The sequence below is a fragment of the Pristiophorus japonicus genome, chromosome 21 (assembly GCF_044704955.1).
Source record: "Pristiophorus japonicus isolate sPriJap1 chromosome 21, sPriJap1.hap1, whole genome shotgun sequence".
Taxonomy (NCBI): Eukaryota; Metazoa; Chordata; class Chondrichthyes; family Pristiophoridae; genus Pristiophorus; species Pristiophorus japonicus.
The window spans coordinates 1,675,807-1,699,020 of record NC_091997.1 but is presented as its reverse complement, the minus strand read 5'-3'; the positions used below and the strand labels follow the sequence as shown (position 1 = coordinate 1,699,020).

At 43.3% G+C, this 23,214-nt stretch overlaps 1 protein-coding gene across 3 annotated transcripts in view; it reads left to right on the top strand.

Moving 5' to 3' along the window:
• med24 (mediator complex subunit 24) overlaps positions 1-23,214 on the top strand; it is a 590,098-nt gene that overhangs the window by 554,402 nt on the left and 12,482 nt on the right. For 2 of the 3 annotated variants that reach the window (XM_070864253.1, XM_070864251.1), the window contains 8 exons: positions 1,757-1,932; positions 3,373-3,472; positions 5,599-5,774; positions 8,942-9,206; positions 10,098-10,279; positions 11,981-12,074; positions 16,305-16,404; positions 19,874-19,954. In XM_070864253.1, the coding sequence (XP_070720354.1) occupies positions 1,757-1,932; positions 3,373-3,472; positions 5,599-5,774; positions 8,942-9,206; positions 10,098-10,279; positions 11,981-12,074; positions 16,305-16,404; positions 19,874-19,954 (1,174 nt within the window). The remainder of the gene's footprint in view (positions 1-1,756; positions 1,933-3,372; positions 3,473-5,598; positions 5,775-8,941; positions 9,207-10,097; positions 10,280-11,980; positions 12,075-16,304; positions 16,405-19,873; positions 19,955-23,214) is intronic. The other variant, XM_070864252.1, reaches the window with a different exon arrangement.

The following is a 23,214-nucleotide window of genomic DNA, read 5'->3' as shown; positions in this document are numbered from 1 at the left end:
TTCAGCTGCTGCTGATAACCATACCTATTACTACATCATCACAAAAGCACTGATGGAATTATTTTGGTTCAAATAGTCTGTGCTCATCGATGAGTCAGATACTGAATGCAAAGGGTAGCTCTCATTCTTACCGTGGATGCTCTGATGGGGTTTCTTTGGAAGCATGAACTGGATGGGCTGAATCATCTCCACGTCTGAACTTACCTTTCTGATCTACTTTATTCTTTGCAAATTTTATTTTTTATGATTGCTGAAAGTCCACCAGATGGTGCTAAATTACCATAATTTTTGTAGTTACCATGCAGTTAGTGATTTTTTAATTTATAAAGCTTATCTTGAGATTCAAACAGCTATTCAGATGTGTATTTAGAGCAGTTAAGTTATAAGACATTTTATTCTCACCTCAAATGTCATCTTGGTGAAACTCTTGAAAATATAGTTTGCTGTCACTGGGTAGCATAATTCCACTTTACACATCAGGGGTATCCAGCCCACAGCCCTGCCAACCCAGCCGCTTGGTCCCAAGTGCACATATAATTTGCTGCCTTGTCCTCCAAGTGGGTCTGGAGGTTTGGTGAGGGCTATTAGTATGCTGTTATTCATTGGTGAATAAATCCTAAACCCGTAGAGGTGGAGTGAATTAAGGAGCCCACTGTCCCCATTTATTCATTTTTATATAGCGGGTTTTGCAGTAGTGTGGTTTTAAAGTTAATTTTGTACATATACTGATTTTAACCAGATCTTCTGGGACAGTTCTGGATTTGGTTTTGGGGAATGAAGCTGGGCAGATGGAAGGGGTATCAGTGGGAGAGCACTTGGGTGCCAGTGACCATAATTCAGTCAGATTCAATGTAGCTTATGGATAAGGACAAGGGTAGACCAGGAATAAAAGTTCCAAATTGGGGAAAAACTTTGCTAAGTTGAGAAGTGATTTGGCCACAGTGGACTGGAAACAGCTACTTGTAGGTAAATCAGTGTCGGAGCAGTGGGAGACATTCAAGGAGGAGATTCGGAGGGCTCAGGCCAAACATGTGCCCTAAAAAAAAAGGGTGGGAATAACAATTCTAGAGCCCCCTGGATGTCTAGGGACCTACAGGTGAGGATAAAGAAATAAAGGGAAGCTAAATACTGTCAAATCTCTGGAGGAATATAGAAAGTTCAGAGATAAAATTAAAAAGGATGTAACCTTCAGGCTGACCGAGGGCCGTGTGACTCTTTGTCGGCTGCCACGGACCGATGGGCTGAAATGGTCACTTTCTGCGCTGTCGATTTCTATGTTTCTATTTTTCTTAACATCCATTGCAATGCCACTGTGGGCCTAAACAGGACTGTTGCAGTAGTTGATTTATTGAACTACTCTGAATACTTGGTTCCATGGCTCAGCATAGATAAAACATTTATTTCCAGATACTTGATTGCTGGATTGATAGAAACATTGCTTTTGCTGTTTCAGCTCCTCGCACTGGCTCTAAGTCTGGTGCTGAAGTGTTTAAATGCAACAACAGTCTTGAGAGGGTGTAGGTCCAATAATAGCGTTATAAAATCGTGTGATAGATTTTACCTCACACCATGATATACCATCTATTTTTCTTTACTAGATTTATGAATAGCTGTTTTGAAATTATATCCTCCAGCCTTTTTTAATGATGTTATGGGCATCCTGAGGGTGTGAAAGTGCTATATAAATGTAGCTGCAGTCATTTAATTTCTAATTTTGCAGGGCGAACTGGTGACTGTGACTGTGTCTTGGTTGTAGGTAATTCTGTCGGAGCCCAGCGCCTCAGGGGAGGTGGTATTCTTTGAGACATGGATGCAGACCTGCATGCCCGAGGAAGGGAAGATCTTAAACCCGGAGCAGGGATTCCGTGCCGATCCCACGAAAGTCGAGTCGCTGGTGGCTCATCTGAACTCCTCTACTGAAATGAAGCTCGTGTATGTTGCTGTCTGGTTTTCACTTATTCTGTTTGATGTTTATTTTCGAGATGTGGAACAGTGAGAGTCCCGTATACCTGCATATTGGCGGAGATGGTTTGTCCGACCTCCGTCGTTCTCTCGGATTGTTAAATATCTCGTGCTTAGGTTTGAGCAACAATTGTGCACGACTCAGCACTGTGTTCCTACGATACGTTTGTTTATAGACAAAATGCCTAACATGGTCATGTGCCATCTTGGAAGTGAGTATCAACATAAGTTGCACTTGAAGTCAGGTACAAAAAGGTGTTTTTTAAAGAAAAGTGGAAGGAAGGCATTGAAACTGCCCGTAATATCCAGCATTTCTGATATGAAATTAAAAGCAGAAAATGCTGGAAATACAAAGCTGGTCCATCAGCAACTGGAAAGAGAAAAGATTGGTTAATGGTTTTGGGTATCGATCTTCCATCAGAATTCAGTTCTGATGAAGGGTCTACTTCAGATCTGATTGGTTCTAAATCCTGAAAGATTAACCTGTCTTTTCTCTTTCCTGATGTTGTAGGAGCTGCTATGCATTTCCTGGTATTTTTGAGATGCAGTATATTGAGTTAAGTCGCAGAGAAGCCATGATCTCCTTGAATGGCAGAACAGGCTCAAGGGGCTAAATGGCCTACTGTTCCTATGCACCCATGTAGAGACTGGAATAGTTTGTCTGATCGCGATCATCTCTGGTAGTTCAAAATCTCATGTTGAGGTTGGAACATCATGCGTGCAAGACTTAGCAGTACATGTTAGCTTATCTTTTTTCAGGTGCTGTGTATTTCTAGCTTTTATTTGTTTTTATTTCAGATTTCAGTAGTTGCTGTATTTTTTAAACCTGTATTTTTTAAACCTGTATTTCAGGATGTGGGTCAGATTGTGTTGAGCAGTTACATTGTTGAAACAGTTGAATTCATGACGTGACAAACACATTCAGATGTTTTGCGAATTGTAGATTGTACAGTCTGGTTATGCAGTAGGTATTGTACCTATTGAACTATACACTGATGCAGATGCTCTGACCACTAATTCTATATATAAAAGTGAAAATTCTTGAAATAAATAGCAATTTAGTCAGTATCTAAGAGAGAAAGGCAGGATTTACTGTTCCAGGAACCAGTATTTCAGATCCACATTATTCAACTTCAGTCAGTATCACAAAGAACCACTTTAAATTCATAGGTTGGCTAGTTTATGAGTGACAATGCTGTGAAATTATTTGTTTTTTGCATTTTATGTCTCTTTCTATGCTTTCAATTCTGTCTTTTTTAGTGTTCATCTTCTAGTCCTTTGTTTAAAAACAAAGCTTTATTTTTCCCAAATCTGTATTTACTGTTTTCTTTTCCAAGCCATATTACCATTTGGAATAATAAAGTGTAGCATATCCAAGCTGTAACCATACTTTTGCGTTTCACTTTCAAGCCAGGTGAAATGGCACGAAGTATGTTCCTGTACACCAGCAGCTATCCTTGAGGTCCTCAATGCCTGGGAGCATGGATTGTTAACGTTTGAAGCTGTGCAGGTTTGTGATGTGATAGGTGTGCACTTATCAGATATAATGTTGCTGTGCACAAAACGAGGAAGTATAATGAACAATGAGGAGGATAGTGATAGACTTGAAGAAGAACATAGACAGGCTGGTGGAATGGGTGGACATGTGGCAGGTGAAATTTATCTGAAAAGTGGGAAGTGATACATTTGGTAGGAAGAGCGAAGAGAGGCGATATAAACTGAAGGGTACAATTCTAAAGGGGGTGCATGAACAGAGAGACCTGGGGTGCACATAGCGTTGAAGGTGGCACGGCAGGTTGAGAGAGCAGTTAAAAAAGTATACGGGATCCTGGGCTTCATAAATAGAGGCATAGAGTAAGAAAGCAAGAAAGTTATGATAAACCTTTATAAAACACTAGTTCAGCCTCAACTGGAGTATTGTGTACAATTCTGGGCACCACACTTTAGGAAGAATGTGAAGGCCTTAGACAGGGTGCAGAAAAGATCTACAAGAATTGTTTCAAGGATGAGGGACTTCAGTTACGTGGATAGACTGGAGAAGCTGGGGTTGTTCTCCTTAGAGCAGAAGTTGAGAAGAAATTTGATAGATGTTCAAAATCATGAGGTGTCTGGACAGGTTGGATAAAGAGAAACTGTTCCCATTGGCGGAAGGGTCGAGAACCAGGGGACACAGATTTAAGGTAATTGGCAGAAGAACCAATGGCGACATGAGGAAAAACTTTTTTACGCAGCGAGTGGTTAGGATCTGGAATGCACTGCCTGAAAGGGTGGTGGAGGCAGATTCAATCGTGGCTTTCAAAAGGGAATTGGATAAGCACCCGAAGGAAAAAAAATTGCAGGACTACGTGGAAAGGGCGGGGGAGTGGGACTAGCTGAAGTGCTCTTGCAGAGAGCTGGCACGGGCTCAATGGGCCGAATGACAATCTCCTGTGCTGTTGATACCGTCAGTAAAGACCTAGGTCCAGATTACTGCCTTTGGACAGCGGCCATGATGGGGCCCAGTGTCTAATTGGTATAGTCAGTGCCCAATTAAGTGTACATACCAGAAGATTCCATTCCTAGCTTGTGCAAAGTTAGCTGGTGGCAGTAGGGTTGTTTATTTGACCTCAACATCCCTGGACTAGGGAAAGGAAAATTAGCCAGGGTTCCCACTCCTGATCACTACTCTAATTCCTGTTGGAAGTGCATGTATGTAGGTATAGGTAAGGTAAAGATCGTACTTTCTTCTGATCCTTAGATTGAAGAATAGTCTGCCAACATGAAGAATAGTGAGCTGAGTGAGGTAGCGGAGGGCAGCTGGAGGAACTATACCCCAGCAGGAGAGAGAATTGCAAAACAAGTGTGCTGGGAAAGTGAGAATAGAACGAACACCTTTTATTTTAATGTACCAGAAAGCTGCTGCACTCTTAAAGAAACCACAAGTGCAAAATTATCTGCACTGCTTAGCAGTGCCCACAACTGTAAGTAAAGAAGTTCCTTCTGAACTCCAGCTGATCTTATATTTTTCTGATATTGAACATAACCTCTGCTCCTGTTTCAAAGACTCTGAAACCACAGTTTCAATATTTTTAACATCTAATTTGGTTGACTTTTTTTTCTCAATTGTTTATTTTTGGCCTGTGTTGAGTTCCTGTTGTGCTTTATTCCATTTCCAGTGTCGTTTGTCTTGAAGAGTTGAGAGGTTTTTGTCACATCATTACATTATCCTTATATCTCAGTTGAGTTTATATCTAAAGATTCAGACAATTTCAGTGTTGTGTAAACTAAAATAAAAAGTGCAAACTGCAAAGCTGGTGTTGTCTGTAGCCTGAAACCAGCATGAATTGGAATTGAGGAAATGGGCGTGAAGGCTGATCATCAGAACAAAACAATTTCCATGACCGCTCCAACTCCCTCTATAAACTAGTATTTGTAATGGCTGTCATTTAGTGGGCAAAACACTGGCATAGCAGGGCGAGGTCAATGGGGGCCATTACATGATCCTATATAATGGATCAAGTGCCTGTGTCTATATTGAAATAGGCAAGAGTAGTTTATCGCTCCTCATTCCTTCCAATTGGAGCGTGATCTGTTACTATTAAAAAACAAATGTGCATGAATCATTGTTCAACTTCTTCTGTTTTTAATCTGAGCCAGAAAATCACCGATAACATCAAGGGGAAGATTTGCAGCATGGCAATCTGTGCGGTGGCATGGTTAGTGGCACACGTCAGGATGTTGGGCCTGGAAGAGCGTGAGAAACCGCTGCAGATGATCTGCCAGCTTGTAACACCACTCTATGCGGAGAACACCCTTCAGTTCTACAATGAAAGGTAATTTCATTTATTTCAGCTTTGAGAGGTAGCAAATCTGCCTCAAATTAATTTTCTCTCTTTATTTCCCCTTTCTTTAGCCTTCCCAGGCTGAAAGAACAGGTGGTCACTTTGCTTCCAGGTCTGTCAATGCTGCTCTGAGGCAGCCAGTAAGTAGGTGTGCACCAGCTAACCAGGGACAGTGTGCTCCTTTCATTTTGTTCATTTCCTGCCAGGTGAACGGTCGGAGTCTGCTTTGCCCAGAGTGGTTGAGATTGGGAGCTGCTCTCGTCTCTGACACAAGGCATTATGGTTCAAAATATTGCACCACCCAGAGCTGTTCAACTCTGCTATCCTTTTCCTTTCCACGCAAGATATAATGGCCCCAAGTTTCGACATGATTTGCTCCTGATTTTTAGGAGCAACTGGTGTAGAATGGAGTATCTTAGAAATCGGAATTCTCGCCATTTAGTTTGCTCCAGTTCTAGTCAGTTAGAACAGTTTCACTTTGGAACAGAATTTTTTTTTCAAAAGGGGGCGTGTCCGGCCACTTACGCCTGATTTCAAAGTTTCGTCAGTGAAAACTTACTCCAAACTAACTTAGAATGGAGTAAGTGAAGATTTTTGTATGCTCGAAAAAACCTTGTCTGCACTTTAGAAAATCAGGCGTAGGTTACAAATCAGGCGTAGGGAATGGGGGGGAGGGTTTAAAGGGAAGTTTACAAACATTAAACACTTCAGTTTTACAAATAAAGAGCCATCATCAAAAATAAATGATAAAAACATCAATAAATCGACCAATAAATCAATCAAAGAAAATTAATAAGAAATAATTTTTTTTTTTTAAATCAATAAAAAAAACATTTTCTACTTACCGACTGCAGCACCGGGAGCCCTCCAACAGCGTGCTGGGATGCCCCCCCCCCCCACAGTGTGTCTCTGTCAGTGTCTCTATCTCTCTCTGTCTGTCTGTGTGTGTGTCTCATTCTCTGTCTGTCAGTGTCTGTGTTTCTGACAGCAGGGGGAGGGATGGGGGAGAAGGGGGAGGGAGGGGAGAAGAGGGGGGGAGGAGGGGAAGGAGATATGGGGGTGCGGGGGGAAGGAGATATGGGGGGGGCGGGAAGGAGAAGGGGGAGGGAGGCTGCCCGGCCCAAGACTTCGGGCAGGGCCCGTCCCCAGCACCAGATTTACAGGTAGGTGGCGTTGGGTCGGGTAGGGGGGAGGGAGGGAGGGAGAGGGAGGTCAGGTCGGGGGGAAGCGGGAGTCGGGTCGGTGTCGGGTCCGGTCCGGAGGTGGGGGGGCGGAAGCGGGAGTCGGGTCTGGTCCGGGGGGGGGGGAGTTGGGTCCGGTCCCGGGGGAGGGGGGGGGGGGGTTAGCGGGAGTCGGGTCGGGTCCAGTCCGGGGGCGGGAAGCGGGAGTCGAGTCGGGTCGGGAGGAAGCAGGAGCTGGCTGTGGGAGGAGCCTTAGTCACGCAGCCCCAGTGAGGCCATTGGGCCAGGGCTAGGGGCTGCGTGCTTCGGGCCCCTCCCACACAGTTTTGGGCGCCTGGAGCTACTGCACTTGCGTGCCGACTGTAACGCGCATGTGCAGAGGTCCCGGCACTGTTTTCAGCGCAGGGACCTAGCTCCGCCCCCTACAGCTCCTGCTGCGCTGCGCCGAGCTGCGAACGACCTGCAGGGAGCCGGAGAATCTGGAAGTTTTTTTAGGTGCACTTTGTGGCGCGAAAAACGGGCGTCCAGGTCGGGACTGCGCCGTTCTAGGCGCGGCTCGAAACTTGGGCCCAATGATCTTCATATTGAATGGATTGGTGGGCATGAAGGCGACTGTTTCTCTTTTTCTCCCCCTCAATATAAGCTTTTATACTGATTCATGAAAAATTAAATGCCTGTTTATTCCACCGACAAATTACTGTTGCAAATTGCAGTTCCCAGAATACCTTTGTATTCCTATGTACAGTCATGGAGAAATACTCTGTTATCTTTTTACAACCCGTCTAAAAATTATGAATATTGTAACATTGAATTTTCAACAGGCCCTCATCTCAGATCCTGTATAGATACATGTCAATAAATAAATTTTTAGCATCAGCTCTCAGCTTAGCAATAACCTACTTGCCTCAACTCCGTGAATTTCCATAATAAAAGCGCGATTGCAACATGGTTATATAAATGTCCTCTTTTGTATTTGTTTTTTTATCCCCCAAGGAACCACTATTTGTCTCAGTCCTTGACATTAGTTTTGTGACTGGCTGTGGTTAAGTTGGATGCCTTTGAATGCACTTTGGCAATAGTGTCAAGATAATGAAGCTGTGCCTTGTTTTTAGGCTGAATTATATCAGTAATTTTCCCCCTTGTTTTCTCCCTTTGTCTGCTGAAGGTGCTGTTGATGGTGGATTCTTGCTCCATGGGTCCAAGCACCCTTCGAGTACCTGGGCAATCCTTCATGTGAGAGTCTCGACAGGCTACTCAATATAACAGCCAAGCCCAATCTTCACCCATGTGCACTATTCCAGCAGAAGTCATTAGAAAGAAAGAGTTGCATTTATATAGCACCTTTCACGACCACCGGACGTCTCAAAGCGCTTTACAGCCAATTAAGTACTTTTTGGCGTGTAGTCACTGTTGTAATGTGGGACACATGGCAGCCAGCTTGCGCACAGCAAACTCCCACAAACAGCAGTGTGATAATGACCAGATAATCTGTTTTTGTTATGTTGATTGAGGGATAAATATCGGCCAGGACACTGGGGATAACTGTTCTTCTTCGAAATAGTGCCATGGGATCTTTTGCGTCCACCTGAGAGTGCAGACGGGACCTCGGTTTAACGTCTCATCCGAAAGATGGCACCTCCGACGGCACTCCCTCAGCACTGCACTGGAGTGTCAGCCGAGATTTCTTTTGTGCACTCGTGCCTGGCATGGGACTTGACCCACAACCTTTTGACTCAGAGGCGAGAAAATAAATTGAGAGCCAATTAATGTTTTATATTGCTTCCCTGGTCCACAAGTGCTGTGACCAATTGTAAGTGCCATCTATCTGAGGTCGGCTCAGCACAGCCCAACGATTGAACCTGAAGCCATCAGGGTTTGTAAGGCTTGTACTTAATCATATTGGCAAAGCCAAGGTCAGTGCATTTACCCACCAAGTCATCAGGAGAGCCTATTATTAGTGCTCCTCTTCTTTTCCAGAGTGGTTATCATGAGCCTGATCTTGGAGCAGATGTGTGCTGATGTCCTGCAGCAGACCGCAACCTCCATCAAGTTTCCTTCAGCAAACCTGGACCCTATCCCATACCGGAACCTGCTACCAGTGAAGAAGCCAATTAAAGAGGTGCTCATTACCAACTTCAATGATATACTGAATAAAGGCTGGGTGGATAGCCGCTCCATCCATGTGTTTGAGGCGCTGCTGCATATGGGAGGAGTGTACTGGTTCTGTAATAACCTGGTCAAGGTAGGTGTGCCAAATTGAGATAGCTTTGTGACTGGAAATTATGCTAATATAATTGTAATTTATCTCTTGCCTTTGTGTTCAAAGCTTGCTATGAATCCAGTTCGGGCAGTAATGATAGCAAGGCACTCTGTTGAGATATATCCATTCTGAAGTAATGTAGCATCTGTGCCTACTATAATTATGTGAAGCAGGAACATGAATTTGATGCAAATGGTAGATTGCTGCTTGCTCTTTTTAAACAAAAAAAAGAAACGCTACTTGCATTTGATGATGTAATGTACGATTCTGAAGAGATATCCTGAAATAGCTGCCGGTTTCGTCCTGTTTTTTTTGCCTCTCCCAGGAGACACCATTACAAGGTGGTAAATGGATGATGTGTGTGGTTCCCCAATCAATTTGATGGGGCAGTCTTGATAGACCTAATGGTCTTTTCTTGCCCATTCATTTTGTATGTTCAGTAGTCCTAACGGCTAGATTTATCTGACCCACAATGTTCTCGCTGCAACTGCAAACATATCAACTGCTCTTCCCCAACTGTGATTTAATTGAAAGTTACCTTATTTACTCCAGTAGCATGACTGAAGTGAGAATTTTGCATGTGTATGGATATTGCAGGTGAGAATTCATACTGTACCACTCCATGACACAGTGCTTTGTAACACCTACAACCTCTGCAGCTGTGCTTGCATTAACTTGTAACTGGTTAATGGAATAAATCTCAATCTGTTCAGTTACATCTGGTAGTCTCCAGCATTAATCACAAACTCTGACCCAAACGTCTGCTTCATCACACAATTATATCATTTAACCTGCCTCTTCTGTTCCCCTTGGAGGCAATTATCCCCGCATCACCAACGGGTTGCTTGATTTATGCATTTTGTTCTCCTTTAGGAACTATTGAAGGAGACAAGGAAGGAGCACTGTTACAAAGCAGTCGAGCTGCTCCATAGTGTGTTTTGCTTGGACATGCAACAGATCACGTTGGGTCTGCTGGGCCATATCCTGCCTGGGCTCCTGACCAATTCCTTGAAGTGGCAGATGCTCATGGACCCGCCTGGAAGAGCTCTTGCCAAGTAAATCCATTTTTTCTTCTTAATCGTTCACGTTACTAGAATTAAACTATTTTATGCTGTAAAGCAGTTTGTTCTGGTTGATGAGAAAATTCAAGGGCTCATAGTACAAAACCTTGAACACGTATTGCAGCATTCCCAGGATCTGATATAAGGAAAAGTTCTATATGTTTGGCTGAGCTTTATTATAATCGGGAAAATGTGTTTTAAGAGACGTGGTTGAAAAATAACCAAAAGCAGCTCTTTCAGGGAATGAGTGGATACCTTCGTGCCAAACCAAAATAAATGCAAGCTTATTTTTAGCAATTATCTTCCTTTGCCTCCTTGCCCCTTAATGGCATAGGCTCTTGCTAGGGTAGAGTTCCTTGGGTGGTGCCACATTGCATATTGACAGTGCATTCAGTCCGCGAGAGAATCACAGTCAAAGCTGATTTTGTCTTCGTTGGTCACCCACACATGCACACTTTCCAGCAAGAATTTTCCTTTGCACTCCCTTGCCCAGAGATTTTTTTTCATCTCTGTTTTTTTGTACTACACCGGGCAATGCATTTATACACCAAGCCATCAAGCGCACTACTATTTTATTTAACTTCAAATTGCAATGTGAATGTGTTTCTTCTGTATAGCATTTTATGATAACACATGGGCAGCAAACTGCTATTTAAGCTGTAAATCTGTCCATGGACCACACAACGACAAATTTTAATACTGTTTCTGAATAGGAAATTTCTGTACATGCCTGAAATCCAATAAAACAAAGTTACCCGATGAAGCAAGTGTACTGTCCATCTGAGAACAGATGAATTAATTCCCACACCTCAGCGACTGCAGTGCTGACTAAAATTAGATAATAATCCTCAATCAGAGGGTAAAATTCACAACTTAAATGATTGTTGCCACACAGAGTTCTGTAAAAGCACATAGATGGTCAGTGAAAAGGGTATGCAGGCACTGGTAAATTAAGGTTGTATGTACATTGCAAGTGCAGCATCAGTGAGCAGCAATTTCCTCTTCATGGCAATGTAAAGCTGGAATAAAAACAGAAAATGCTTGAAACACTCTGCAGGTCAGGCAGCATCTGTGGCAAGAGATACATAAGGTTACAGGTCAATATCCTTTTGTCAGAAATGGAAGAAGTTAGAGTTGTAACAGTTTTTTAAGCAAGTACAGAGGCAGGGGGAGGAGGGAGGAAAAAACAAAGGGGAAGGTCTGTGATAGGGTGGAGGGAGACAGAAAGGAATGATGGTGCAATGCAAAAAGGGGTGAGAATGGAACAAGTAAAGAAATAAAAGATGGGTCTAGAGGAGCTGTAAATGGCAACAGCAGAACTGCTGCCTGGAAATAATGGAACTGTGAAGGAGGCCAAGACCTGACCTGACTGCAGAGCAAAGTGAGGTGAGAGTCTGACAACATTGTATTGCCCTTGAGCTGACCTAAATTTTAATGTTTAGAGAACTAAGATTCTACCTTTCCCATTCTACAAACATAAATTTCGAACTTCTGAGAGGCTGGTCTTGCCATGGCACGGACAAAACTCTCTCCAGCAGGGCAGTTAAAGTTCCAGCTATGCAAGAGCCATGCCTTACCCTCAAGTGAACATATTGTCACACATTTATTTGGTAATGGTTTCATTTCATTTGTTAATTTGTTGTTTGGATCGGAGCGGAGTTCCATTAATTTACCTATTTCCTGTGTTTAATGCAGGCTATCAGTCTGGTGTGCCCTGAGCGCTCATTCCTCACATAACAAGAGTCAGGCCACAGCCAAGCAGAGGAAAAGACACCGAGAGGATATTGAGGTGAGAAAGGTGCCATTTCAACAGTAAGTTATTGATTTCCTATTGTACAATTATCTATCTATTGATGCTGTTAGGATAAGTTAGTAAGAATATTTATTGATCTCTAGCCACTTGAGTTTGATGTAATTGATAAAAAGGATTCATAGATATGAAATTTGTCCAAAGGGCAGACAGAGAGAGAGAGAGAATGGGATCTTGCATTTATATAGCACATTTTACAATGATGTACAATTAATGCAACCAATGAATGCACAGCAAGGTCCCACAAACAGCAGTAAGATTAGTGCTCTGATCATCTTTTTAAACTGATGTTGGTTGAGGGATAAATGTTGGACTGGACACTGAGAGAACGCACTTGCTGTTATTTAAGTAGTGCCATAAGATCTTTTACGTCTACCTCAAAGGACAGTTGGAGCCTAAGTTTAACATCTTATCTGAAAGATGGCACCTCTGACAGCCCAGCACTCTATCAGTGCTGCATTGGAGTGTCAGCCTAGCTTATGTGGACCAGGGATACACGGCACTCAGGAATGTACAGGATCAGAAAAATCATTTCTGTCTATTTGGTCATCCCCAGAATTCAAAAACAGAAGACACAATTCAATATCTATATTCCTCAAATGATTTTCTCAGCAAAAGACAGTTCAACATTACCCTTAAACTTACTGATGTTATCAGCCTCGATCACCTCCCTGGGCAGTCCATTTCAAACATAGTGTGAATTAGTTCTACCTGATCTGTCCATTCACCTTCCCTCTCCTGAGCTTCATCCTGTGACACACATTGTCTTTCTTGTGGCCATAGTAAGCAGTTTCTCAGGATTCTACTTGTGAACACCTCAATAAGATCCCCTCCGCCTCCCCCACCAGTTAACTTTTTTTGTCGTGAGCCGCAATACTGCTATCTCCGAGCGAGCTTGTAACAGAGAGAAAAAAGTTGATTAAGATATATTTCTCTTGTCAGAACTGACAGCTCAGATATCAGTAATGAAAAGCAGTGTTATAATTCATTATTCATTATACCATCTGCTCACCATGATATTTTTCACTAACTGTGAAACTAAGTACAAATATTAGTGCAGGTTGAACTCCCTCATCCGGAACCCTTAGGACCTGGCCTGTTCTGGAGAAGGGATTTTTCGGGACGAGGGGTGGTCACATTAAATTGGATAGTACAGGTACTGAGCAAGGGGATATCAGGGCTGGCTGGCTTGGGGCTGGGAGTGCGGCAGAGCGATCGTGGGAAGTGGGGGGGAGAGGTGCGGGTGGATCACGGGGTTAGGCCAGTGATTGCGGGAGTCGGCAGCGAGGAAGGACTTCAATTTGTTCATGTCGGAGTTCTGCGCATGTGCCACCCGGTGGTCGGGAATGGTTCCGGTTAAAGGAGTTCTGGATAAGGGAGGGTCAACCTGTAGTTGAAATCCTGTACATCAGAAACAAAAACCATTTAGATTTGCAATTAAAACGCATTTTCCTTTGTAAATCCTTGTATTTCTGTTGAACCACTGCTAGAATCCACTTCTCTCAGATACCGTGACACTATTCGAAGAAGAACAGGAAGTTCTCCCCAGTTTCCAGGCCAATATTTATCCCTCATCCAACATCACTAAAAAAAAATAATTTCTGGTCATTATCTCATTACAGTTTGTGGAACCTAGGTGTGTATAAATTGGCTGCTGTGTTTCCTACATTACAACAGTGACGAAGTGTCTTGGGATGTTTTACTACATTAAAGGCACTATATAAATACAAGTTGTGAATCTTCAAAAGTATTTAATTGGCTGTGAAGCATTTTGTGACGTCCTGAGGCTGTGAAAGGAGCTTTATAAATATGTTATTTTTTTATAGGAACAGGAGTAGGGGTACCAGGTGCTTTCACCTCAACTACATTTTTCTGCCTTTGCTCCATATCCTTCGCTACCCTCTCCTAACAAAAATCTATCTATCTCCGTCTTGAAAGCATCCACTTCTCAATTCCATGAAAATGGATGAATGGAGTATTTGGAAACAGTGCGCTACAATTTCTGGATGACAAGTTCACCCTATTTTAGGGCTTGTGGATTACAACACCCTGATATAATTTGCCTAATGTGCTTGTGGGTTACGTAGTGCCTGACATTGCTCACCGATCTGTTTTCCAGCCTTCACTTAGGATATGTAAAGTTTCCCATGCGAAATTACTTTGATTACGTTGCAAGTGTTTTAGGGGAAGAAAAAAAATCAATTGTTGAATAATATTGGCAAATCCGCTTCCTCCTTCCTCCCAACAATTGACCACAATTATATTCTATAAGCTCAAAAGCGAAACCAATAAGTCCTCTTTTAAAAAAAACCATGTAGACCAGCAAAATGAATAGAGGAAACCCATACAAAAAAGGGAAACTTGCAAAATAGTGTGAAGGTTTTAGAGGAATTAAAATTCAAACCAAAATTAGGAAACAAAAGACTAAGTGGAAAAAATGGTCTGGTGGGTATTGAACCACACAGACATTGAAGTCCTAATTGCTGGTGTCAGCTGAGTTGATCGATCTTGGCCATAATGGCAGTGTGGATGTTACTGTTGACCTCTACTCTGGTAAAGTTCCTGCTGCTGATAGCTTTCTAGTAATCCCTGATGGAGCACATACTTGGATACAGGCTAAGAGCAGCTTTGGTTTGAGCTATGAAGGTCTTCACAATTTAATGGTCGACATTGATTGTCCAGTCAGAGAAATGTCTTAGACTGCCGCTGCCCATGAACTTGTAGCTGAGCATGAGTCTGTGAGCAGCAAGGGAAAACAGTTGAAAGAAAAATGATAGTAGGAAAGGCATCTCTGTCCAGGCTTTGGCTTTATCAATAAACCAAAAAAATCTTAACAATGGATTTTGAACTGTTAATGCAGAATCATAGAATCACACAGCGCAGGAGGAGACCATTCATCCCATCGTGTAGAGCAGGCTTGAGGGGCTGAATGGCCAGCTCCTGTTTCTATGTTCCTCTGCCGGCTCTTTGAAAGAGCTATCAAGTCAGTCCCACTCCTCCATTCTTTCCCCATAGCCCTGTAAATTTTTCCTGTTCAAGTATATATCCAATTCCCTTTGAATCTGCTTCCACCACCCATTCAGGCAGTGCATTCCAGATCATAACTTGTTGCGTAAATAATCTTTCCTTATCTCCTCTCTGGTTCGTTTGCCAATTATCTTAAATCTGTGTCCTCTGGTTCCCAACCCTTCTGCCACTGAAAACAGTTTCTCCCTATCTACTCTATCCAAACCCTTTTAATTTTGAACACCTCTATTAAATCTCCTCTTCACCTTCTCTTCTCAAAGGAGACCAGTTTCTCTAGTCACTTCACATACCTGAAATCCCTCATCCCAGGTATCATTCTAATCTCTTCTGCACCCTCTCCAACTTCTTAGTTATTTATTTTTAAAAATTCTGTTTTACAGTGAATTAATTACAGGAGGAAGAATTATTTTGATTGTAGTTGAAGTGAGGGATTTCTGCACTCAAACAACAAAGCCCGGATGTGGAGTAAACCTCATCCACTGTGCCCCAACAACATTGCATCGCCTCAACTTCAGAAGAGCCACTGCATCACGTGACTACTATACTCTGCCTAAACATGAGCTTTACTGATAATGCCAGCCCAGACTGAACTGGTGTAAATTTTCCATTTCTGTATCCATCACCCTCTGGCCTCTGAGCAAAGTTGCCCTTCCACTGGAGTTTGATTGAGAAAGACAGACAGACGAATCATTCCATTGCACTCCAACATATCTCAAGTGAAAGGATGGCTTTTGTAACCACAAATTCTACCCAATCTCCCGATTATATTTAAGCGTATACATGAAGAATGGCCATGCAAATCAAGGGCAGCTGACACCCATCAAGCAGTGCGCTAGAATAGATCAATGTCTTTGAGTCTGGGAAGAAAATTGGAGAGGCAAAAAAAAGAAATGTGTTATCTGCTTTTTAAGGGTCATTTCTGCAGTGAGGATACTACACTGCACTTGTTTAGAAACTATCTCCAAAACGTGATGGGAAGGGGAATTAGCATATGTTGAGGGCTGTTTTAAAATTCACCACCCTACCATAAGATCGAGGGCTAATTCTCTCATGTAATTTGGGCAGGTGACAGGTCTGTGCTTGTGGTAAAATACCATCTCTGCCTGTAGTTCTTCGCACTAATTGTGTCTAGTTTATATATGAGATGTGATGTCTAAATGTGACGGGCTTCTGTTTCAACAGGACTATATCAACCTATTCCCTCTGGATGATAGCCAGCCATCAAAACTGTTACGACTGTTGAGCTCAAATGAAGAGGATCCAAATATCCTGTCCAGCCCTGGTGGGTACTCCAATCACCGCACAGCCTAAAGAGCAATGGGTTTTATTAAACATTGGCCAGGTGTGCTGTCGTCTTGTACTGCTGCTTAACCGTACAGAAAAATTATCGTCAATAGAGTTCGAAGTCCAATGTATATTATGAATAATACCATGAGAAATAAGAGTGTAACCACAAAAAGAAACGTCAGCATAACACACGTCTGCTGACGGTGGTTCCACAAATTTCCAATGGAACTGTGATCTTACAGACTGGGGGCCGGATTTTCAGCTTTCGGGTTTTTTCGGCGAAAATGTTTGCGATACGTGAAACTTACCGTTTTCGCTGCGCAACCGTTTTTCAGCTGAACTTTCAGATTTTATGTTCGATAAGGGGGGTGTTGCATGAGCATTCACGGCACAAAAACACAAGTTTCGGCAAATTTAGTCCGGGGCCGGGAGTGCTGCGAGAGAGACGTTAGGAGGCGGGGGGGAATTTCAAAAAACATTTACAAGACACTTATGGAATCGCTGAAAAACAACTTAAAAATAAAAACTTTTAACTTGCCTTTTTTGCAGGTTTTCTTACTTACCGCTGTTGACAGGGCTGCTTCTGGGCGCGGCGTACGGGTCAGAAGGAGCCGAAAGTCTGACGGTAACTCAGAGTTGCATGTTGGCGCACCTCACCCCGGCAGTACGTTCCATTGCCGCCGCAAACAGCGAGCCGAAGATCCCGCCCAGGCTTTGCGACCGGGTTTTTGCCGCGGAGGGTCAAATCACAGCGAAAACCTGTTCGCAAACTTCGCAAAAATCCGGCCCCATGCTGTTTTCTTTCACAGAATTATAACTAGAGAGAATGTACCTGTTTATGTAATACATGTTTAATCAACACCACTTTGTGTGTGTCTGTGGGCACAGGTTTCGGCTCGAATTGCTCCTATTTTTTTCGAGCAACTAGTTTAGAATGGAGTATCTTAGAAATTGCAATTCTCAGTATTTAGTTTGCTCCAGTTCTAGTGAGGTAGAATAGTTTTGTTTTAGAACAGTTTTTTTTTCAAAAGGGGGCGTTACCAGCCACTTACGCCTGTTTTGCAAGTTTAGGCAGCGAAAACTTACTCCAAACTAACTTAGAACGGAGTAAGTGTCGATATTTGTACGCTCAGAAAAACCTTGCCTACACTTATAAATTAGGCGTAGGGAACGAGAGTTGCGGGACGGGGGTGGGCGGTGGGAAGGGAAGTTTACGTGCATTAAACACGTCACTTTTACAAATAAAGAGCCATCATCAATAATAAAAGATAAATAAATAAATAATTTAAAAATAATAAAAAATCAATCAATAAATTTAAAAAAAAAAGAAGTTTCTACTCACCTATTGCAGCGACGGGAGCCCTCCAACAGCGTGCTGGGACGGGCTCCCCACCCCAGGAGATGCCGGGGGCAGGACCCGCCGCCGACCAGCACTTCAGGCGGGGCCCGCCCCCAGCAGACGACGGACCACCGACCAGGAATTTGGGCGGGCCCCGCCGCCGATGAGGAGGCCATTTTGGGCGGGGTCTGCCCCCAGCGAGATGCCGGGCGGGCGGGCCCCACCGACAACGAGGAGTTCGGGCGGGGCCTGCTCCGAGGAGATGCCGGGCGGGCCGCCGCGGAAGAGGTAAGTACTGTCAGGCCACTCGGCCCGGGATAGGGGCGACGTCCCTTCGGCCAGGGATATGGTCGTCGCTCGGAGACAGGACGCGCTGGGAGGGCCAGGAGCAACTGCGCACGTGCGCAACCACGGCACTATTTTTGGCGCAAGGCTGTAGCTCCGCCACCAGCAGCTCCTGCTGTGCCGTGCCGAGCTGGAAACGGCCCTACAGATATCGGAGAATCGTGAGGTAAGTATTTGGCGCTTTTTCAGTTCTACAAATTAGGCGGACCTCTCCAATGTGTGTTCTAGTGGGGGTCCATAACTTGAGCCCTATGTATGTGTGTGTTTTGATTGCAGTTGACAACTTTAGTAATAAACTGTTGACCTGAGAGTGCAGAGAGGGTAATCAAAATCACTTGACATTTGTTTACTTTTGAGCCCGCAGACAGAGTTTGTGTCAGCAGACTCGGACTTGTTTGTTTTCAGCACAGTGATGATCAGGTCCTTTTTTTAATTTTTGTTCAGCTAGGTATCTGACGAATGGAAACCCATCACCATACTAAGAGTCTCCAAATCAAGCTGCTGTGAAATCCACACACCTACAGTTTCTGTTTATCTGATGTAGAGTCCACACTCTTTCTCTAAATAGGGACACACTCCATTTACCCGAGTCTGGATTGCTTAGGTGGAAATTGGCAGAGCCAAAGCATAGGGACCCTCAAATGTGCACAGGGGCACTTCTTAATTGACTAAAACCATACAGCTTGCCAGTACAGAGCACTGACAAGTATCCTATCTCTTATCCAGCAAGAAACACCAGACCCATTGGGGTATTGGCCTGCAGGATTATAGAGAGCTGAAAGGAAAGAATCCTAACCCTTACTGTCTAATCAACCCCTCCAGTTCCCATCATGAATTAGGCTAGCTGTTCAATCATAACAGTTGCTTGAAGTGCTGCCTGCCTATCATTTACCCTGTCTGTCCGTACGAGCTTCCATCACCAAGCATATCGCCTTGTAGCCAGCTCAACCCCACTGAAACACCTACTTTGTTTCCTTCCCACTCTTCCCAGGAGTATAGTCAGCGACCAGTTACAGGAGCTGAAATAATGCAGAGAAAATGCTAAAAGTGCAGAGCAAATCATCAAAATGTGAATGAGAAAGATGTTTCAATTGGGACCTTCGTCAGAGCAGAAGGACTGCCCAGATCTGCTGAAGAATCCTTTCAGCATTGTCCAGCACGTTCTACTTTTTATTTCAGATTTTCAGCATTCAGTTTTTCATTTTATCTCTACAGATGCTGCATTCTTGACTCCTAAGCGAAAGTGCAGTTGTTTTGGCGACTTGTGCTTGGTGGTGTGGTATTGATTACATTTCTTCATATTTCCAGTTCTATTGCCCATAGATGACACTTACTGAAGATATTTTGCTATTGTCTGGTGACAGGATAATGATGAAAACTGTTTAGTTCTCCAAACATGCCAACTGCATTCAATCCAAATATATTACCGAGTGAAGGAAAAATTGTTTTTCCCTATTTTAAAAGCCAACAACAAATTGCCAGCGCCAAACTTCACACTTTTGTACAGAATTGCTAACAGTGACTAATAGGGATATGAGTAGAGATCGCATTCCCCCATGGATGTAATTGTGGCAGACTTTTCCAACATATTTTGCATCAGTATGTTAAATTTTTATGAACTGTTGCAATTCAATTTTCTTCCTAATCCTGCCTTTTATATTTTACTTTAACTGGAAATGAAGTCGCTTCCATTTTGTCATTTTTTTCATCTTCTGCCGCCCTGTCATTTTAAAAACATTTTGTTCTGTTTACTTTATAATGATTTAGCTATAATCTTTAGGTGACCGTTCAATGAGCAGCTCACTGTCTGCCTCTCAGCTTCACAACATCAACATGAGAGACCCCTTGAACAGAGTATTGGGTAAGTGATGGCTGCCTACGAAAATCTTATCAGGACCATATTGCCAAGAAGGCGTCTGGCCACATAACAACATTGTCTGTAAAGTGCTGTAAAGGATGTAAAAGCTGCTGTATAAAAGCAAAGTTGTTTCTTTCTTTCGAGACTGCTTTTGATGGAATTGAAGGCCGATAAATCCCCTGGGCCTGATGGACTGCATCCCAGAGTATCATTTGGTGGCCATTACAGAAACGTGGTTGCAGGGTGGCCAAGACTGGGAATTAAACATACAGGGGTATCTGACAATTCGGAAAGATAGACAAGAAGGGAAAGGAGGTGGGGTAGCTCTGTTAATAAAGGATGATATCAGGGCAGTTGTGAGAGATGATAGTGGCTCTAATGAACAAAATGTTGAATCATTGTGGGTGGAGATTAGAGATAGTAAGGGGAAAAAGTCACAGGTGGGCGTAGTTTATAGGCCCCCAAATAATAACTTCACGGTGGGGCGGACAATAATCAAGGGAATAATGGAGGCATGTGAAAAAGGAACGGCAGTAATCATGGGGGATTTTAACCTACATATCGATTGGTCAACTCAAATCGCACGGGGTAGCCTTGAGGAGGAATTCATAGAATGCATACGGGATTGTTTCTTAGAACAGTATGCTACAGAACCGACAAGGGCGCAAGCTATCTTAGATCTGGTCCTGTGTAATGAGACAGGAAAAATAAACGATCTTCTAGTAAAAGATCCTCTCGGAATGAGTGATCACAGTATGGTTGAATTTGTAATACAGATTGAGGGTGAGGAAGTAGTGTCTCAAACGAGCGTACTATGCTTAAACAAGGGGACTACAGTGGGATGAGGGCAGAGTTGGCTAAAGTAGACTGGGAACACAGACTAAACGGTGGCACAATTGAGGGACAGTGGAGGACTTTTAAGGAGCTCCTTCATAGTGCTCAACAAAAATATATTCCAGTGAAAAAGAAGGGTGATAAGAGAAGGGATAACCAGCCGTGGATAACCAAGGAAATAAAGGAGAGTATCAAATTAAAAACCAATGTGTATAAGGTGGCCAAGGTTAGTGGGAAACTAGAAGATTGGGAAAATTTTAAACGACAGCAAAGAATGACTAAGAAAGCAATAAAGAAAGGAAAGATAGATTACGAAAGTAAACTTGCACAAAACATAAAAACAGATAGTAAAAGCTTTTACAGATATATAAAACGGAAAAGAGTGACTAAAGTAAATGTTGATCACTTAGAAGATGAGAAGGGGGATTTAATAATGGGAAATGTGGAAATGGCTGAGACCTTAAACAATTATTTTGCTTCGGTCTTCACAGTGGAAGACACAAAAACCATGCCAAAAATTGCTGGTCATGGGAATGTGGGAAGGGAGGACCTTGAGACAATCACTATCACTAGGGGGGTAGTGCTGGACAGGCTAATGGGACTCAAGGTAGACAAGTCCCCTGGTCCTGATGAAATGCATCCCAGGGTATTAACAGAGATGGCGGAAGTTATAGCAGATGCATTCGTTATAATCTACCAAAATTCTCTGGACTCTGGGGAGGTACCAGCAGATTGGAAAGCAGCTAATGTAACGCCTCTGTTTAAAAAAAGGGGGCAGACAAAAGGCAGGTAACTATAGGCCGGTTAGTTTAACATCTGTAGTGGGGAAAATGCTTGAAGCTATCATTAAGGAAGAAATAGCGGGACATCTAGATAGGAATAGTGCAATCAAGCAGACGCAACATGGATTCATGAAGGGGAAATCATGTTTAACTAATTTACTGGAATTCTTTGAGGATATAATGAGCATGGTGGATAGAGGTGTACCGATGGATGTGGTGTATTTAGATTTCCAAAAGGCATTCGATAAGGTGCCACACAAAAGGTTACCGCAGAAGATAAAGGTACGCGGAGTCAGAGGAAATGTATTAGCATGGATCGAGAATTTGCTGGCTAACAGAAAGCAGAGAGTCGGGATAAATGGGTCCTTTTCGGGTTGGAAATCGGTGGTTAGTGGTGTGCCACAGGGATCGGTGCTGGGACCACAACTGTTTACAATATACATAGATGACCTGGAAGAGGGACAGAGTGTAGTGTAACAGAATTTGCAGATGACACAAAGATTAGTGGGAAAGCGGGTTGTGTAGAGGACACAGAGAGGGTGCAAAGAGATTTAGATAGGTTAAGCGAATGGGCTAAGGTTTGGCAGATGGAATACAATGTCGGAAAATGTGAGGTCATGCACCTTGGGGAAAAAAAACAGTAAAAGGGAATATTATTTGAATGGGGAGAAATTACAACATGCTGCGGTGCAGATCGACCTGGGGGTCCTTGTGCATGAATCCCAAAAAGTTAGTTTGCAGGTGCAGCAGGTAATCAGGAAGGCGAATGGAATGTTGGCCTTCATTGCGAGAGGGATGGAGTGCAAAATCAGCGAGGTCCTGCTGCAACTGTATAGGGTATTGGTGAGGCCGCACCTGGAGTACTGCGTGCAGTTTTGGTCACCTTACTTGAGGAAGGATATACTAGCTTTGGAGGGGGTACAGAGACGATATACTAGGCTGATTCCGGAGATGAGGGGGTTATCTTATGATGATAGATTGAGTAGACTGGGTCTTTACTCGGAGTACAGAAGGATGAGGGGTGATCTCATAGAAACATTTAAAATAATGAAAGGGATAGACAAGATAGAGGCAGAGAGGTTGTTTCCACTGGTCGGAGAGACTAGAACTAGGGGGCACAACCTCAAAATACGGGGGAGCCAATTTAAAACCGAGTTGAAAAGGAATTTCTTCTCCCAGAGGGTTGTGAATCTGTGGAATTCTCTGCCCAAGGAAGCAGTTGAGGCTAGCTCATTGAATGTATTCAAATCACAGATAGATTTTTAACCAATAAGGGAATTAAGGGTTATGGGGAGCGGGCGGGTAAGTGGAGCTGAGTCCACGGCCAGATCAGCCATGATCTTGTTGAATGGCGGAGCAGGCTCGAGGGGCAAGATGGCCTACTCCTGTTCCTAATTCTTATGTTCTTATGTTCTTAAGGAGGTGGCCTTGGAAATAGCGGATGCATTAACAGTCATTTTCCAACATTCCATAGACTCTGGATCAGTTCCTATGGAGTGGAGGGTAGCCAATGTAACCCCACTTTTTAAAAAAAGGAGGGAGAGAGAAAACAGGGAATTATAGACCGGTCACCCTGACATCGGTAGTGGGTAAAATGATGGAATCAATTATTAAGGATGTCATAGCAGCGCATTTGGAAAGAGGTGA